This window comes from Jatropha curcas, chromosome 6 (genome assembly GCF_041381405.1).
Source record: "Jatropha curcas cultivar XTBG-Jc1 chromosome 6, XTBG_Jcur_1.0, whole genome shotgun sequence".
Lineage (NCBI taxonomy): Eukaryota > Viridiplantae > Streptophyta > Magnoliopsida > Malpighiales > Euphorbiaceae > Jatropha > Jatropha curcas.
The window spans coordinates 4,105,119-4,125,903 of NC_143156.1; the positions used below are offsets into that span (position 1 = coordinate 4,105,119).

General features: G+C 31.4%; 3 protein-coding genes across 3 annotated transcripts; all 3 read right to left on the minus strand.

Annotated features, from left to right (window-relative positions):
• Positions 1 to 6,857: 6,857 nt before the first annotated feature.
• LOC105631622 (transcription factor bHLH143) lies at positions 6,858 to 8,966 on the minus strand. Its single transcript, XM_020678289.3, is given in 3 exon segments — positions 6,858 to 7,683; positions 7,685 to 8,739; positions 8,833 to 8,966. Coding segments are annotated over 2 exon segments (1,059 nt in total). The 5' UTR covers positions 8,723 to 8,739; positions 8,833 to 8,966; the 3' UTR covers positions 6,858 to 7,662.
• Positions 8,967 to 15,157: 6,191 nt separating this feature from the next.
• Positions 15,158 to 16,366, minus strand: LOC105631623 (mitochondrial uncoupling protein 5). The gene has a single exon (XM_012213796.4). The coding sequence runs from the start codon at positions 16,246 to 16,248 to the stop codon at positions 15,268 to 15,270; it is 981 nt and encodes a 326-aa protein (XP_012069186.1). The 5' UTR covers positions 16,249 to 16,366; the 3' UTR covers positions 15,158 to 15,267.
• A 735-nt stretch (positions 16,367 to 17,101) lies between these two features.
• FKBP12 (FK506-binding protein 12) lies at positions 17,102 to 20,311 on the minus strand. The gene is made up of 5 exons (XM_012213797.3): positions 20,154 to 20,311; positions 19,604 to 19,637; positions 19,395 to 19,456; positions 17,793 to 17,845; positions 17,102 to 17,369 (listed from the first exon to the last, which is right to left on the minus strand). The coding sequence occupies exons 1-5, from the start codon at positions 20,239 to 20,241 to the stop codon at positions 17,268 to 17,270; spliced, it is 339 nt and encodes a 112-aa protein (XP_012069187.1). The 5' UTR covers positions 20,242 to 20,311; the 3' UTR covers positions 17,102 to 17,267.
• Between the last annotated feature and the right edge of the window lie 474 nt (positions 20,312 to 20,785).

Below are 20,785 nucleotides of genomic sequence, written 5' to 3' on the forward strand. Positions count from 1 at the left end.
CTTCCTCACCAATGCTCTTGCCAACAGAGTATTCAAGCAACCATCTACTTGCATAGATGCTCCCAGGGTACATAACAAATACTTATGTTGGAGTAAACATATTGTATATATAAATGAACTTCATGTATCAAAAATCTGTCCTTCACGTAATAGTACTGGTGCTTAAACTTCATATATCAAAAATCTGTCCTTCACTTAGTTCCATCGTGCTTCTATAAATCCTAAATCATGATTGATGGAAGCTTATATTTAAGTGCTTAACTTGGGATTCTGCTTAAAAATCTTTCTTTGCGGTAGGAAATATATTTTTTATTGAAGTGGCACCAATTTGAGAAACAAAAATTTATTAAAGCCCAACATGAGTTTCAGCGGTCAGTATTTATTCCAGGAGCTTAAGGTGCTGTTGATTACCTTTCAAGTGCTCAGTTGGGAGACAAAATTACTTGCCACGGTAGAGCCATTTCCCAAAGCTAATCCACAAGCTATGTTTTTTAAATCAACTTTAAAGAGAAAAAAGGAGTGTGGGAAAGGGAAGAGCAGTGAGGTTGTAGAGACCTATATCTAGCTAGATAAATAAAATTATTGCAGTATTTAGTTACTAAGTTGATAATATGTGCCTCAAGAGTTGGATCTTATAGCACAGCAACAAGTATAGCTTGCAAGAAGAATACCATCGTCTCACATGCATAACTTACCATAGGAAATAGAGAACAAGAATATGCATCACAAGCACACTACCAAGAAATTTGAAGATTACAAGAAAAATAAGAAAGAAGTAGAAAACTTTCTTATTTGACAAAAGACGACCTACAGTCACAGCAGTAGTGCTTCAATCTTCACAGGTATTATGTGAGGTTATCAAGACAGTTAATTATAGAATGCAATAAATTAATGGAAACTGAAAATCCAGTTGGACAGAATCAATCAATTCAATATAAACATAACAAACTATTGAGATAATAGGATGATTTGGTATCTCAGTCATGGAATAGGTGAATCTACAACAGATGACTGTTATAAATTAGATGCTGTACTCAAACTATCAGGAGACATGTTAATCATAGTACTCAAACTATCATGAATGTTACAAAGTGCAAATCTTTGATCAACCAATGCACTCAAGTTTGAATCTTGGATTGGGTGCTAGCTTACTCCCACATTGGTAATAGACAAAATTGTTAAGTAGTTTAGATAGGATCAACTAATCACACTTTTTCTTTATTTCTGTTTTGTTCTCGAGGGAAAGAAATCAAATTTAATTGTCAAATTTTATCTATAATTTAATTTTAAAATATAAATGGATAAAAGAAAAAACTCAGATTTGATTTAACATTGCTATTTAGTTGAGCAATAACAAAATAAATGGGCTATTTAATTAATTTTCAAAAACAGAGGTCCTAATTTGTGAATTTCACTAAACTACAAAGACAAAATAGTAATTCACCTTATCGATATACGAATATATGATATAACCATATAATTGCAATAAACATAGCAATTTCAGCACAGTTACAGGCTAATAACACTTTATCAAAGCACTACTGACCATCAGCACTCAATGCATATAACTCATCTAGTCAAAATCTCAGAGGTAAGAAGATATAAGATTGCAATTCATACATATACCATTTCTTCATGTATTTGAACACATATAAATTAATCATTTAAATGAATGTTGGCAATTACAAAATGCAATCAAAGTGGAACCCAGTTGACTAATTACAACAATCTTTGGAGCCCTTCATGCAGATTGAATCAACAAGAAACTTAACTAGGACCTGATGGCCTTCAAAATTAAAGTGGGGCAGCTCAAAGTGCTTGTCAAGGGAGACAAAACTGGGTGCTTATAATGTGTCCATACGTAAAAGCACTCTAAATAAAAGAGTAAAAGGCCACCATTGTCTAGCAATAAGGCAACATCAGACTACAGAATCTTTGATTCAGAACTTTTGTCGAACAGATAACGCAAATGCCAAATTGGTCTTGAATGTATATAAATTAGAAACATACATTGCATGGCCTTGCGTTATATATAAACAATAATGGGATCATAGAACTTAGAAAACGATTTGAAGTATTATGTATTACGAGAGATAAAAGAAGAAGTAGCAAGCGAACCTGTACTATTAAATTTTATTTATGGTATCCTGATGGTGCGAAGAGTGAAACTACAGCATACATCAGGGACATGTATGACATTAAAAATTACCCGTCAAACGGAAACTTTTCTGTACAGGAAAAGGAAAAGAAATTACCTCTCAATTTGACTGCAATATATAATTTGTCTAAAAGATAGCTTTTTTTTTTTAACAATTATCACCTAATTTTGCACTAAATGATAAAAAAAAATATCCAACTTGTAGGCAAAAAAATTAAATTAATAATTGTTGATATTTTTATTATTGCTGGTCTTTTTTATGACGTATCTTACACATTGACTATACTCGTTATATATTTATACTTTTTTTAATTTTTTTATCTATATAATATTAAAATATAAGTTTTTGTTTAGATTAAAATAAATACAATTGTTTAATTTATATTGAATTTTGTCGTACAAACTAATTATAATACTACTTCTTATATACTTAATTCTATTCTTTTATAAAGAAATGATCTCAAAATAAATTCAACTCAATCACTAGACTTAATCCTCCGGTTCTTAATTTATAAATGTAGATTTTTAAATCCTTACTAAGTGCCTAAAAAGAAAATCAAGTAATCACTCAATATCCAACCTCCTGCCTTCAACCCTAAATCAATATCTATATATAACTGCAATAAAAAATAATAATAAATTAGCTTTTACTGCTGGGTAAAGAAAAGAAATGACCATATGATCTAAATTGATAATAATAATTATTTTGGCTATATTGACAGTAATACTTATCCAGTGTGTTAGAGAAATGAACATATGCACATACACACAAATTATTGAAAACCCAAAAAATGGCTTAAAACGAAAATATATAGTTATAGTTTTTTCTAGTTTTATAAATATTATTTTCTTTCAAGTCAAACAAACATGGAATATGATAAAAAAATATTAAAAAAAGTAATCATCAAGAGGCCATATATTTATTGCAAGGTAGATTTAAATCTCTTACTAAATTAAAGTGATAATAGTTACAAATTAATTCAGTAACAAAAAAAAATAAAAAATAAAAAATTATTATTAAGAATAGAACTCTTTTCAGAACTCAACATATAAGAAGAAATAAATTATTTTAAAAAAATTACTGATTTGAATTTAAAAAATCAACCATTTCTTTAACTGAAAATGCTATAATTTAATGAAATTTGATCTTGATAGACAAAAAAAAAATATATATATATATATATATATATATATATATATAGTTAAGTCAATAAATGAAAATTATAATGAAAATAATGCTAGGATGTAATTTTATTTCTCTATTTATTTAAATTGCAAATTTAAAATAAATAAATAAATAAATAAATAAGTTAATTAATTAATAAAAAAGATTACACAAGAAATGTTCTATCTTCGACAAATAAACCCAGAATTTTTCCTACAACCATAGAGAAAAGAAAAAATATATATATTTTTTATTATTTATATGTATTTATTTAAAATTTATATCCAATCGAATAATAAAATGTAATTTTTCTTTTTTTCTTAAAAACAAGTATCCCGAAGAGTTAAAACTAAATCTTGCACGCACCGGATTCGCCCAAGAAAGGATAAAATGCTCTCAACAAGTATTTGTTCCGTTCACATGGATCAAACCCTTAACATCACTTAAGGGAGAAGAGTGCCGAACCACTCATCCAAACACTCGTTGGTATAAAATGTAAATTTCGAATTGGCTACGACTAAAGTTATTTTAGGATATTCCAAATTTCATTAAAGTCAATATCGAAAATCTCATTATTCTTTCTCCTTTTCTTACATTTATATATAGTATGGATAGATTATTTTTAACGAAATAATAAGTTTTGCCTTTAATAATAGCAAAGAATTTTATTTGTTTATTTTTTGTATAAATCACCGCTATTCGGACCTTATTATGAGGGATTGGCTAATTCGGTTCGAATCCAGTTAATCCGGCTCAGGATTTAGTCACAGTTAAATAAAATTTTTTTGGAGTTTCTGATGTTTAGAGTACTCAAGAAAATCAATCATTATATTTCCCTAATCAAAGAAAAATTAAGTTATTTTAAAAGAAAATAACTTCTGCTTTTTAAGGGTGAAAATATTTGAGACGAATTTATTATATTCTTATAAATATACATTTATATTAATTTATTAACTACCTATAGTGTCCATTATAGAATCATTGCTAATAACAGGCTATCACCACTGATGAACGAAACTATCATAATTTCTCATTTTTATATAAATTTTTTTAATAATTAACGATAAATTTTACAAAAAATACATTATTAAAAAATATTTTTTAAAAATAAGTTATTTTTCTAAAACAAACTAAACAATGTTTTTATTTTAAATGAAGGAACAAAAATTTAAATGACTTAATTTTCTCTTTAAATAGAAAAATATTCTTTATTCACTGATTTTTCAAAATACCCTAAATATCAAAAAAGTTATATTTCAAAAATAAATTGATACTCAATTATCAAAATTTTTTTCTCTTCTATCTCAAAAACCATCCTTGTTTCCTATTTAGTGCTTTTGAGGAAGCAACATACACATTAATCTTCTGAACCAACATCATGATCAACCTAGTATATGTTACCTTTTAATAACCTAAAGAAGAATGAATATAAAACAAAAAATAAAGAAGAAAAAGAAAAGAAAAGAAAAGAAAAGAAAAGAAAAAGGAGAGAGTGAAGGAGAGAGTTGTGTGAAAAAGAAAAGAGAAATTAGCAAAGGAACACATGCTTTCTACCACCTTTAGTAGCATCATAAGCATTTTAAAATATAATTTTTATGCAATTAAAATCATTATCATTCACTGTTAAAGGGAAGAGAGAAAGAGAGAGAGAGAGAGAGTTAGTGGGTTCCTTAGGTTTGAACATTATAGTGCAATGGACAATAGTGTGTTTTCCCGATCAATCTTTTAAATTTCAACTTTCCAAGATTACATGACATGTAAAACCTTAATTTATCTATTCTTGATTAGGTCTCCACTCAATAAGGGAAGCATAAATGTATTCTAAACCCACTGAAACTAGGGGCGAGCAAACTTTAGAAAAAATCAAAAAACGAATCAAATCAAATTATTTTTGATTTGTGATTTGGTTATTCCATTTTCAGTTTCGGTCTTGGTTTGAAATCTTTCATAATTTCGGTGTACGATCTTTGGATCGATTATACTAAAATATTTAATTTCTGAGTAAAACTGAATCGATATTTATCGAATCTTTATTTTGATTTCATTCCATTTTAAACAAAATTTATTTTTAATTTTTCAAGTTTTGTGGTTTGGTTTCGTTCAAAACCAAACCGTCGGTTTGCACACCCCTAATCGAAACTACATGCTAATTAATATTGGGGAAGGTGATTGAAGGCATGGCCAAAATTAGTCTTGGGACCTCAACCTTAGCCTAGCCATCTAGGCTAAGGCTTCATTGGCTGTAATTTTACTATTCAGACTATTGGCAGATGACACATTCACATTCACAAGCCTTGTTAAAATAAGGACAAAATCAAAACAAAACAAAACAAAACAAAACAAGAAAACAAAAGAGGCCTTGACTTGTATGGTTGACACACAAGCTAGCCATCTAGATAGTATGGTAGGAACTTGTCAGCACTCACAATGAATTGGTGCTGTGATTGACCAATGGTATTTTTATCTATCAAGCATTATTATGCTTTAAAGTTTAAAAATAAGAGGTGTTAGATTTATAGTTCTTGAAGCCTTTGGCTAGTGCTTTAGAAGATAATGTAGCTTCGAATAATGCAGCCACCACCCAGTAGAAACAAACTACCTGAGTAGATCATGTGGCTAGTGACACTGCCAATGTTCCCTGACAAAGAAGGTGGAATTTCATGGAGTGAGTGCTTAACAAACATCTACGTGAAGTGACGAAAACATTAGATGAACCTTTCATATGCAATTGTTTGTCTATAGGCGATTTATTAGTAGCATTATTCGAGAGCGAAGCTAACCATTTAAATTAAGAGCAATATAAAAAATTTTTATAAATTAAACTAAGAGCAGATAAAATTTGCTGATTTAATGGCTATTAATTCTTTTAATAGTATTTTTCAGGACTAACTCTTAAACATCATTATCTTAATCTTTAAAAGCGAGTAAAAACTACTAAAAAACACGGTTGACGAAAACGTACCGAGAGAGATAAATGATTGAGCCAAAGATAGGAAGGCAATGAGAGAATGAATAGAGTAATGAAATACAATATGATATGACACTGTTCCACCAAAATCCCATTCTAGTACACTACTAATTACTCACCTTCCATGCGAGTGCAATCCATAATTTTTGGCAAGAAATCTAAAAGTGTATATTATTATACTCTGAAACAAGACAAAAGCAATGCATAGGGACCAAGCCTATTGCCCTTTTCATTCTTTATAACAATATAAATAAGAGTAAATCCACTTTACCCCTTTAACAGTGTCAAAACTAAAACATTTCTGTATTATCACGAGAACCTGTTATGATAGTCTCAGAACAAAGCATAAATAGCCAAAAGGCACCATCTATAAAATCACCACAAGATTCACTAGCCCCCACATTGCTCAATACTCATCAAAGTCACATGAACACATTTACACATTTTCATAAAAACAGAGCATATCATGTTCTCTTTTTAAATAAGGGCATGTACAAAACATCCATGCATAGGACAATAAGAAGAACAAAAGGGAAAAACAGCCAAATTGAAATGCATTATTCAAATGAAAAAAAATCACTCCACTCCATTTATCACTAGCACCAAATTCACAATCACAACCAGAAAGAAGCATACAAAGCTGACACATCCATTTTGGAAAGTAAGGACTTCACATGGTGCCACCATATACTGTTCAAACACCACTCACGTGTGAAAACATACAAGTAAAGAGATAATTTGATAAGTGGACCCCCACAACTTCATGGTGAGACACCATGCTTCTCTACAGTAGTCCCATCTGAAACTTTCTTGGTACTTTAATAGAGTTTAATGCCACCATGGACGAGGGTAAAGAGAGGAAGACAAATGCAGATCTTTATATATATATATATATATAAAATCAAAGAAAAGCAAGGGTGGATAGTGGGACCCTAATTACCTAACGCGCATGCACTAAATCCATAGGGGTTCTCAACACTCAGGGAAAAGAAAGTCCTCATTTCCAGCACAGTCCACTACTTCGATCATCCCATGCGTTCAAATCTTTATGACTTCTGTTAAGCTTTAATCCACAGTAAAGCTAAAAGATAATCATTTCTGGTCAACAAACAAAACACCATTTTTTTCCCTTCACCTCCTGCAAGCAAAACTGATATGTCATCTGATCCCACTACTCTCCGTTTATTGGCACATTATATACAGCTCTTGAAGAAAAAAGTTGAATAAGTACCCCACATTAGAAAAGATACTATAGTGCTTTCAAACTCATCAATCATTCAAGCAAGAATTCTTGGGTTGCTACTTTTCTTCGTTTCTTTCCATCCAACTTTCTAGCCAACATTCTAATATGGAAGCAGAGGGGAGTGAAACTTAACTGTAATTAACACCTTGAATTTTTGGCTTCATGCTTTAAAGAATTCAAGTAATCTATAGCTATATCAAGGACCAACAATGGGTCCTTGTCCTTTGCACCTGGGATTATGCTCTCCAGAACTTTTAATGTTGCACAAACCTCATCCTTTTTCAATCGCTTGTTGCCAAAAATGGCAACCATTTCCTCTTCTCGGTTTTGCCCAATCACATAGCTCGATTTTGCATCATCATCACACCTATGAACTCCCGCCACTTTTGTCAAACTACAAGTGTTCGCTAATGATGATCTTTTGTACCCGCCATCAAGCAATTTCTGCCTTTTGTTTTGGCAATCAGAATCAGCAACTTCCTCTGTCATTTCTTCTACTTGTCCTCGCATCCCATAACTTCTAATCAGACTGGGAGAGTGGCCAGTGCTTGTTACTTCATCATCATCGCCGCCATCATCATAACCACTATCATCCAAGTAAAGCAAAGCATTGATTTCTTCTGTGTCTTCATGCATCTCACTTTCTTCACCACTCAAGTGATTCTCATCTGACACCTCCTGCAACTTTGGGACTGTGAAATTGATTTGATCCATTTTTGCTGCTGCATGTTCTTCATAGCGCATAAAAGAATCGGTAATAGGTTTTGTAGCAGTAGGGAAAAATGAACTATATATCAACTTTGTTTCATTCCCAGACTGGTCAAAAATAACAAATTTCCGTTGGCATCCAGGGACAGCATTTGGTGGAACCTCCCCAGGAAACCCATTAGAAAACACAGATAGGTTTTCTCTAAGATATGGGTTTATAGTAGGAACCAAATTCTGGATGGAAGGGGGTCGAGGCAAGCCTTGGGCTCCATTGTTTTGTTGTGCCTTCGAACTTGGAAGACTTGGAACAACAACCCCCGCCGTTGTCATATTTGCAGAGAATGTGTACGTGCCTGGGTTCACATATGCAGGCAGACATCCTGGTTGCACGGGCTCAACTGATGTGCTCATGAAATTGAAATCTGGCAATTGCAAAGTAAAACGTGGTGGGAACAACCAAGGATTGTTGGTCTTAACCATCCAGCCACAGGACTTACCTGCATTAAAACAAAGTAAAGACATAATAAAGAAATGAACTATTTGTTATTTTAGCCTCAGAATCAGAACCAATAAAATGATTCCAAACATACCAAGATTCGAGCTTTGATATGGAATATTGAATTATTTTGCTGCTGCTTTCACGAACAATGGAATAAAACACAGAAAAGGAGAAACTACCACTTCCAGCTTGATTTTATTAACACAATGTGCAAAACAATCTACGTAACAGGTTTAAGCAAGTGTCTGAAGTATTCAGCCTGGAAAAATGAACAAAAACATGCAAAGAATCATCATGGGTTCTTAATGACTATTAAAAACAAGTTCTGGGGACTCTCTGTAAAAATTTAATTGCTGGAAAAACCACATGCAATATATAGCATCAAGAAATTTTCTAGTTGATTGCAACAAACAATCAATTAAGTGATTAAGAAAGCATAAATAGCTAGCAACACTAACCTGGCAATCCTGCAATGGTTGATAGCATGCAATGACTCTAACTATTATTGTTGGTTTTCCAGCAATTCCATTCTCATACTTCAAGGCCCGAAATCTTGTTTGACTTGCTGCTTGGCACACCATAACTTCTTCTGACCCCTCAGAACTACAATCTATTCAGATATATTTGATGCCACAAAACAAATGCCTAATAATGGAAAGCTTGATATGGAGATGAAAAATGGATTGGACTATTAGTGAAACAAAGTGAGGTTGAAATGAAATTTGAACTAAAAAAGGTGAAGATCATACAAGGAAACTGGAAGAAACTTCAACTGAACCAAGTTTTTTTTTTTTTTTTAATTATCTTACTAATCCTATAGATAGGGCAATAGAAGACAAAAAGTGATTGGATCACATAAACAGTTTGGAAAATAGTAACAAGCCAAGCGCCTAAAGATTAAGGTTCTGTAGGAGTAATAATTTACAGAATAACCCTGCAATATAAGTTCAATCGAACAACATTGCGGAACACATCAACTGATCGACTTAACCAAGGCATATTGTCGTCTGTCACTCCACAATTAATTGACCACAGATACCAAGATGGATACTCAAATTTCCTGCAAAGAATTATACACAACTTAAATGGTCAGAAATATAATCACAGAGAGAAACTGTAATGCTATAGTAAACCATATAAAGGATCCCTCATCTAAAACCTTAAATAACGATTCAGATACTTTAAAAAAGGAAGGTTAAAAAAAATGAACATTGCATATTGACAACATAGCTTCAAGAGAAGACTATGTACGTTTGGTCCAATTTGGCATAAGCAGCAGGCTGAACATACTTTTAGCTTTTCTCAATATAAACTACAGTAAGCGCATGAGCATCAAATCTCTGAATCCAATATTACAAATAGGTAGAATCCTAACAAAAGTAATCTGTATTATGATCATATCTTTCATTTCATTCCCAAATTTCTCAGAACTAAGCAAAAGCTAAGGAAAAAATTTATTAAGAAAAGGAACCAAGCATATCAAAAATCAGAAAGCGAAAATGACAAAATGAAATACTACAAGTTTCCTTTTTTTCTTTTTATACTGAAGAGTCTCGGCAGATTAGGAAGCTGATAGTGGTTTCAGTTTACGAAAACATAATAATCTCACCTTAATTAAGCAATACCAGTTCAGGCTAGCTCACTCTAGCTCTTCCCAAAAATCAGAACTATAAATCCTAGAAACAGACAGTTACCAGAAACAAAATAGAGCCATCATGTAAAACCCAAAATAAAACCCAAAATCAAGCAGAAAAAGCTTAGAGATATACATAAAATCAATAACTTTATCAAGAAATCCTCAGTTTCCACTAAAACCCAATTATAATCAATGAAAAAAAATGTAAAGATAATAAACAAACCACAAAGAATATTATAAAATCAACTCCAATTTCTAATCTTTTTCCTTGAAATGTCTCAACAATCAAACAGAGGGCGAGCCAAACTCAAAAACCAAAAGAAGAGAGAGAAAGAAACAAGGAGGGAGAGAAAAATAAAGAATATAATTAAATTACTTACAGCGAAAAATTAAACAACTATCTTTGCTCAGATCCAAAGAAACAGAGAGTTGACTCGAGGCAAAATCTTAAAAAATCTGAAAGGTTGCAGAGAAGGAAAGAGAGAGTCAACAGTATGGTTCAGTTCAAGAAGGCTTATGCAAGGAAATGACTAATGAGCTCGATTAGGAATGCTGAGAGATTTTATAGAAAATTATATGACCATACTGCCCTTCGTTTATAATTTAACTGTTATAGAATAGTGTTTGACCTTTCTCAACTGTTAAAATAACCGACACTGATCTTAACTGGTTTGGAACTAAAACTTAAACTTGGTCTTGAGCTGACTGTTGGTCTGGAGCTGACCGTTGGTTGTTGTTTTTTTTTTTTTTTCTTATGAATTAAGATTTGGATGTTATTATTAATATTTTTTAAAAATTTTATATATAAAAATATATTTAAAAATAATTTACTACAAAATAATGAGATGAACTCAACCTGGTGATAAAATTGTAGAAAGTTTCTCTTATGTCCTATTTGAAAAAATAAGACCATTTTCAAAAAAATATTTTAATATTATATATTTGTATTTTATTATTTCTCCAGAAATATTATGATGTATTCAAATTTTAGTAATGAATTGTCAATTTTCTTAAAAAGATTAGTATAAAAAATTTCAATAATAATATTTACTTTGTGATTGTTTAAAAATATAATAAATAAGTATAAAATTAAATTTTAATATGAATATAAAAATTAATAATAGTAATTGGGTTTAGTAATTAATGGGCCCATAGGCAGGCTTGAGTTTTGTAATTAATAATAGTAATTGGGTTAGGTTACCCTTTTAACAACCCAAGTCTAAAGTTCCATCTTGCTATGGTTAAGGTAAAAATTCGTTTGTACATTTTCCATATTCCGACATTATCTTTTACCCATCCCCTAGATGAAATAAGTTTAACCTTACAAACTTTCACATCAACCTACCCGGTCTGTCCAAAATATAAGTTGATATAGAATGAATCGGGCATAATTCACTCCCCAGCAGTTAACTCTAGAGAAGGAGGATTGCTCAAATGTGGTATAATACACCCCTTAACACCGAAACATGAATATCAAAAAAAAAAAAAAAATGGACTAAGTTTAATTTATTTCCTAAAATTAGCTTTAGACATGGAAGAATTATCAAAAAAAAAAAAAAAAAACCTCATCCCAAATCAACGAGGAACTTATTTTAACTTTTGACTTTTGGATTAAGAAATTAAAAAAAAAGAAGAAAAAATCCTTTCATAAAAGATCTTGGCAATCTCATATATTATTAAGTATGTAACCAACTCCACAAACAAGAAACTACCATTAATAATAATAATAATAATAATAATAGCTTAACCAAAACTAATAATAACAACAACCACATGCAATAATAATAAAACATGAAATGAAAGACATAAACATGTGCCAAATCACTCATAGCTAGATACCCATTTCATTCATTGGTAATTTAAAATTCATCATTACCAAATTAATTTTAAAAAAAAAATTGACATTTTGCCTATCATTAATTTAATAATAAAATATTTATGATTAATCTCTTAGTGTGAGGGTAACTTAATGTTATTTAAGTCTACTCATCATCAAAGTTCAAATTCCATTGTAAAATCTCTATCTTTGCTGGTTCGAAATATTTGTTACATTTGAAAAAATAATTTATTTTTAAATATTTGTCACATTTGTGGTTTTAAAGAGTAACAAATTTTTTTTCCATGTTTATCCTTTGTATATGACCAATAATTGAAGAGTCTAAAATTTAATTTGGTATTTGGATATATTAAATTAAGGGTACTATAGTAAATTTATTCAATAATTTATTATAATATAGATAAATTTAATAATTTTCTTAAAGACATAAAATTTTAAATGTGATAAGTATTACTAAATAAAATATGATAGTATTATTTATAAATTAATTAATATGGATAACCAAATCCCAAGGATTAATTCCTAATGTGTTGCTTAAAGTGGAGGGAACAAAAATCACACAGCTAAATGAGGAACCCCTCTAGTCTTTTTCCACTCAAACACTATTAAAATAATAATAATAATAATGAAATTAATTTCACAAGTAGTTATATTTTGTGAAGTTTATAGTGCTTTTTGCATTGATTGCTTATACCAATGTTTGTATGTGCTTTTCAAAAGTGTTAATGCCTTGTGACCAAGTAACCACAACCCTCTTTCTATCTTTCTTTCTTTTTTTAATTTTGTTTTGGTTACTAATGGTAAATAAAATAGAAAATGTGATGAGAGTGAGTCAATACAATGCCGGTTTAGTAATTTTCCGTTGATTTATTTTCCTAAACACCTTAAACCGTAAAAACTTTGTGAAAAATATTTTCCTATAAATTATTTTACGGAAATAAATGGAGCCTAAAACTAAATTTAAATTACAATTAATGTAATTTTTTTGAGATATAATTAATGAAATTTTAGAGAAATAATTAGAGACAAAGTTGTGCAATTTCTTTCTTTCTTTGTCCAAAGCAATGAAATAAAACTATTAGTGACAAAACGTTATAATCCTTAATTTCACTAACATAATTGACAAATCCAAAACATACTCCTACAAGTAAAGAGAGTTTGAATAGATATTGTTTGTGTTCGAAAGGTTATGAATCGATTGGCAAGTCCAATCCCTAGTCGGTGCTTTTCTTTCTATTACTTCGAAAGTAGCTGCTTCATCTTCAGCCATTTAAATTTTTGATATTCCTTTTTATTTCTCATTAATTAAATTAAAAGTTGTAAATGTTAGTGTTCATGTATATATCAAGTTTATAAATTTATAAAAAGATAATTCATTTTAAAAAATCCATATATATATGTTATAATTGAGTCTTAACAATCTGTATTGAAATTTCTTGAAAAAAGGAAAAAACTGTATATAATATTTCAAATAGGTCAAGTTTCGAACTACATTGCTCATCAATGGAAATTATTATGATGCAACTTTAATTATTAATAATTGCAAAGAAAACTAAAAATAATCTTTGATTCAATAGTGGTAGAAGTAATTCAGAGCTATCATGCAAACTTAACCCAACAATAATAATAATAATAATAATAGTTGTAATAAAGAAAACTACTAAAAAGCAATAATATTTGGAAAGTTAAAAAAGAGAAAGATAATATATATATATATATAGGAGAGAGAGAGAGAGAGAGAGAGTTAAGAATTAGGTTGTGAAGTTGACAGTAGCATTGCAAGTTGCATGATTTTCATAAGCAGATTGTGATAGAATTGACTAATTAACTTCCATTTTTGTTTAGCAACTTGCAACAGAATAAGAGGATTTAGGTAAAAGTCCTAGCTATTCGCTGTACCTTGTAAAGTTCAATCTTTGTACAATTCTTAGTTTGTTTTCTTCAAAATATATACCATAAACAACCAAATGGATAGATAGATGGTAATAATGGTAAATGTGTATTATAATGGCTAATCACATCGCCAGTGATTGTTTTCTGATTGCTGTATACAGGCTGAATATATAAATTAAGCTCCGAACTTTATAATTTTAATTTTGTGGAATCTTGAACTTTGCGGATAAACTATCATGCATTTGAATTTATAGATTTTGATAAAATTATACACTTTTCAATACTAATATTAACATTTTTTAGAATTTTTGATTTTTATCTGCAAAATATCGACTTGATATGTAATTAACATGACTTTTTGAATAATAATTTTCATAAATTTCAACTTTTTAATGAGTGTTTAATTAATTTAATTTTGCAAGTTAAAGCGTTTAATAAAATAAATTTGAAAATTGAAGTGTTTAATAAAGTAATTTTATAAGTTGAAGTATTTGATGGATTAAAGTAAAAGTTGAAAATGTCATAGAGTTAAAATAATAAAGTCGAAGTATGAATTTATATATTCTCCTATGTATATATTAAAGTGTTCAACGGAAATATACTTTTAACAAATTTTACCTGTAAGATCAGGATTCAAAATCTAAAATCACCGCTCTTGATCGTGAATACCACTCCTAACTTAAGAGTGAAAACATGTAAATGAACTAGGAAAAAGAAAAATTCAACAGAAGGATAGCATCAGATTGGATGTTTGTTCTTTGGGCAGATTAATTTTTATATATAGTTGTGTTATATTTATGTTGACTGTATCATTCTTGTAGATGGTGTGTGTTTGTAACTCACTATTCTTTGGGTTTCTGGAATTGACTTGCATCGTTTCTTCAGCAAGCAATTAATTGTTTGATTAGCTATGTAGAAATAGTATGGTTCAGTTTCAAGTTCATTGGTCCTCAAAAGCAGACTGTAATTCAATTTCATAAGATAGATAATTGACCAATTCATTCTCATTTTTCTTTCATCGGTTGACTTCCATGATTCTAAATAGGACTATTCTCTAGCAATTATAGAGTTTCATTCATGCCTATCAAAAGCAAAAGAATACAATTATCTGAATCTATAAATCACAGATATGATTTTATTTTGTCTCATTAATATGACGATTAAAAATCTTTAAGCATTTTCCGTACTTGCTCAAGCGTAACGAAGAGCACAACGGTAAAAGGTCCTTGTCTAGAAATTGTAGGGATAAATCCCTTATACAAGGCCATAGGTCCCTCCGCCTTCACGGTCTTCATTGCACAATCTAATGCACCCTTATACGGCGGCTCTGCCCCTGCCTCCACCTTCATATTCATAACCCTAGTTTTTATCACATCGATAGGGTTTGAAGCCACCGACGCCACAAACCCAGCTGCAAAGCTCGCCGTCACGTGGGTTCCAATCCCATCGCTCAACACACCCTTTTCCAATATCATCTCCTTGATTTGATCATATGATGCGAGCTGCGATGCTGTCACGATCATGGCACGATTCACAGTAAGACTTGAGCCGCGCCATAGGCTAGCAATCCCTTCTTGCTTTGACATTTGAGTTAAAGCGTCAAACACACTTTTGTAGTTTCTACGTTGCTCAATTGGTAAACGTCCATCAGCTTGCATGCGTACCATCGCCACGTCAGCAGGGTTACCTACGGCGGCTCCAACACCGCCGGAGATTAGTCCAGCAACAATCTTGCGTACAAGTGGCATACTTCCTGTATCTTGGTCAGTCCATTTCTTTTTGAGAATATCGTAAAGGCCCATTCGGGTGGTGGAGTATAAGGTTTGACGGAGAATAGTAGCGGAGACACCAGAGAAAAGAGCAGCGACACCTTCAGATTGAATGATACGTACACCGATAGAAATAGGTCCAACACGAGCAGCTGCCGGAGCAGGGACTTGCAAAGTTGTTGGGAGTGAAATATTGGCAGTGGCAACCGTGTTAAAGGCAAGTGCAGGGCGGTAAGCTCGAAGGGAAGGTGGATTTGGGAGTTGGGATTCACCTTGAAGTTGCATACGGACTTTGATTAGGTCAAGAGGGTGTGTGGAAGCTCCAGCAACGATGGAGGCAATACCACCTTCAACAAAACCCTTCAAACCCATTTTAATGGAAGTTTTATATGAAAAAGATGGTTATTGAGTACGTTAATTATAATAAGAAAACAGAGAAAAGACAAGTGAAATAGTGAAGAGGAATGGCGAGTGTAGTGAGAGTTGAGAGAGTAATGGGTGCTTATATATAGAGAGCTTCTGTTGAATTGTCTACGGAGTATATTGAATGCTAAACGCGCTTACATTAGCTAAGTTTGAGATTTTGACTCAAGACGGTTTCATACTATTTTACATAAATGCATGTAAGCAGACTCGTTTGACGCACTAAAAAAAATATTTAATATCACATGCTCTGTAGGCTCCATTATCATCAAGTTGATGTTTTTTGGAGTTGTACTCGGTCTTTCTTGAATATGGTTTTGGATTTCTGTTGCACCATCTTTAAGAAATTGCCTATAGATTACTTGTTTTGTGCATGTAAGTAGCAGCTACATAAATCAGGTCTTATCACTTGTTTTAAAGATGCAAGGAATGAGACATTTTCAAATTTCAATCTCTGAGAAAAATAAAAACCTAGATGACACTACTCATGATAGAATTCGACAATTTTTTTATCAATTTAAGGAAAACTATTAAAAGCAAAAATATTACTTCTTGTTATGCAATTCATAATATTTTTAGTTCATAACATTTTTCGGCTCTGTTTAATTTCCTATGTGCTAAAAACTACAGTTGCTTCTTTAAGATTTGAATATCATTCTATTAGCCAAAGTTTTATCTAGCGGGATATTTACGGTATTACTAACGTTTTCTTCTTTAAACGCCAACGTTGGGAACCTTTTATACATATCAGAAACACTTGGTACAAAAATGTCTATGCGAATAATGAAAATGGACACCACGCTTAAAAGTACTTGATCACAGATAGAACAGAACTGAGTACTTCATCTTCGTCTTAATCGAACAAGTCAGTAGACAACACTCATACACGTTGAAGAAAGACAGGTTATTTAGATTATTTCATATTATGGTATATAATTCTAGAAGTGTTGTCAACTCCTACCAGGACGTCACTGCACAGTCAGGACTTCAATCTCAAAATCCAGGACTGAGTTTGGTTGTATTCCCCATGCTGGAAATCCACCGGCTCCATAAGCATAATCCGGAGTGCACTGAAAATTCATTAAAGAAGATTATCAACTAGTCATGCAGAGAATGAGCAAATGATATTACAAAATCCAAATCATGAATCCATGTCAGAGAAACAGCTCTGGTGACTACAGTCAGCTATTTGTCAAAGCAAGCAGCTAAAGACTCAGAAATGCTAGTTGCAAAATTTAGGAACATATAAGCAATCATAATCTCAGAATTTCTTGGAAAGTCTAGTGTGAAGTTGGAGGGCTATTATCAGCAATGAGTAGCACCGCGAGTTAGTAAAGATAATTATAACAAAAGATTGCGAGCATTAGTGTTCCAGGTCTTCGCCAAAGACATTTAAATCAGTTATTATTACTCTACTTTATGCATTAGGAACAGATTCTTTACTAAAATAGATAACAGCAGCACAGAAAACAATTTAAAGGATTGAGTAGTACCCGCAGACGAGCGACTTCTCCAATTTGCATTCCCAAGACACCTTCATCCCATCCTATAAATTGATTGAACAGGATAAATCAGTTCTCTGACTAAAAAACCAAGTTACATCCTATCAAATTTTCACAGGAAGATGCATAGACAAACATAGAATGAGAGGGCTTGCCGTAAAAGACTTGATCTCATTAACTAGAGATATCCAAACAAATTCAGATCCTGGCATCCTTTTTAAGATAATTTCTAACTGAGATGAATGATAAAGAAATTATTTTCATGCTAGTGGTAGTCAAGTAATGTGGAACTAGGTTTTCAGAAGGAAACCTGAAAACTGAGTGCAATTCCATAATGCATTAGTACAGGAACATAAGACTTTATGGGCGTCAAGAAGGAATATAAAAAACAAAAAAAAACCTTTTATTTAAATGGAGTTAGAGGATAAGCAATGAAAGAACTCTTTTCATTGGAAAAATGGAAGTGCTTCAGAGACTTAGTTAGTCATGTATAGTAACAATAGACATTTTAATAAAGACAGTGAGGATAATCCTTTTGTTGTAGTAAGTGAGTAAGAATTTCCTTGGCATATTAAAATCTCAAGGAAAACACGGAACTAGAAGTTAATGCTTGGAAAGGTTCCCACTCTATAGCTAAGACATAAAGAGGCATGGGATCTCATTCCTTCAACTCTCTGGCATTTCGTAGATAACTTTGGGGAAAGCATAATTGTGGGATCAAAACATGTATTTTAGGACAGTAGATAATTCTTTATATGGGCATATGCTTCTAAAACAGCCATTGGCAGTTGATTTAGGATATAAACATATGATTTTCTATAACCCCGCTGCATTTGCACTTCATAACTAAAATATAGGCAAAATTTGGTATTGTCAAAGTTTAGGCTAGAACTAGAAATTGGTAATAAATCCAAGCCTTTGTGATTATAAACCTGTTTCTTAATTAACTTTTACTTAAAGGAAACTGGAAAAATAATTTTTTCACCTTTGATAAACATAAAACATCCAAACTAATAAGTCAGAACTGTTTATCAAGAGTGGCATTTCCTACATATACCAAAGAGACAGGAGGATTAAAATTATCCCTAAAAAAAAAAAAAAAAAAAAATGGAGATCCAGACATTTTAAGACATCCATATCAATTAATTGATCTCTTAAGAAATGCAGGAGAGGCTTCTTCTTTATCAGGCGATAGGAAGTTAAAAGGCTACATAAGAAAAAGCAGAATAATGGAGTGAATTGGAGTGCAATGCCAGAGAAAAACTACAAGCATTAGCCTAGTAATTACATTACAAATATTTTCTTCCAGTCCAGAACCGAATCATTATTACAAATATTTTCCAGTCCACAATCGAATCATTCACATGCACGATCCTGCTAAATTGAATAAAAACACAGAAGCATTATAGTAACAACTAGGTCAAGAAGCTTTAAAACAAGGTTCCCAGTAATCATCTGATTGGAATCTATTTCTTTCTTTCATTGACAGAAATTCATGATAATAGAGCAGCATTCCTCCAACAACAACATGGCAAAATCATACAAATAGGATCGCCATTCACAAAGAAAACAATCCACTTCTAATGGGCTTACCTTTTATAACGTTTCCCTTGCCTATCTGGAATGTGAAAGGCTTCTGCCCAGGATCCTTTGTGCTGCAATGAAATAAAAAAAAAAAAAAAATACATTTTATTTAGAAAATGTAAGACCAATACAGACACCCGTTTACTCAAACTTGTAAAACTACCCCAAAAAAATAAAAACAAACAAAAATTGAAAAAAAAAAAAAAAAAAATCCTCACCTCCAAAACTTCTGAGAAAGATCACCATTTTTCCCTGCAAGGAAGAAGAATATTAAACTGTGTTATATTACTAGAAGGCCAACTAATTTACATCATACTCTACTACTCCCAAAAAGCCTATTTTTTTTTTTTTTTTTGAACATCTAATTTGGTAATATTGTTTTTGGTTCTGGACATGGTAGAGCTAAATCATGCACAAGGATGCAATTCTATTCTAGCACGTCCATTTTACATATTGTCCAATACTTCACGCAAGTGCCATAAAATTTTGATTTCTCAATTCACCTTGCAGTAATTAATACTTAATATTTTTGGCAACTCAAACCCTAATTTTAGCATATAGGAACTAATACCCCAAATTAAAGAAAATAAAATACAACTACAGAGATAGAGCATAAAGCATAAAGTAACTGCACAATAAAAATTAAAATCTCTCGTTTCCAACATTTTCTCCGATACCAAACAGCTAAAAAGTTTAAAGTAAGAAATGAGAATAACTGAAAATTTTAGGGTGTAGTAAGTAACAGCGAGGAAAAAAAAAGTGGCTAACCAAATCCGGTGCAATGGACGGTGACAGTTTGACCGGCGGCAGGTTTGGGACCGTTGCCGGGCCTGATAAGTTGCTTCTCCACTCCCATTATCTCTGGTTTGTTACTGTCAAATCTTCTGTGATTGTTTCGATGGTTTCTAGACTTGCCACTTCACTCCGCCACGTTTTTATGGCCGTCGCTAGTTTTGTTGACACGTGCAATGCACGTGAACAATATTATCCACTATTATTCATGTAATTTTATAATGTGTTTATAGCCTTAATTTATTATTCCTGAAACGTGATTTTGCAATTATAGTATTAAGTCTAGGATGTTATTTCTAATTTGTCCCAAGAGCAAAAAGTATGTTTCAGTAATTTATTTTCTATTCCTTGGTTATAATATTAAGAATTAATTGAAAAATATTAATATAAATAGATTTATATTTATAAAATACTTCATTTTTTAAAATCTATTATTAAGTATGAAAACGCATACATAAGAAAAGTTTTGACAAACACCAAAAAAGAAAAATATTAATATAAATAGATTTGTATTTATAAATACTTCATTTTTTAAATTTTATTATTAAGTATGAAATAAAAAAAAAAAAAAAAAAAAAAAAAAAAAAAAAAACAAGAATTATGGAACG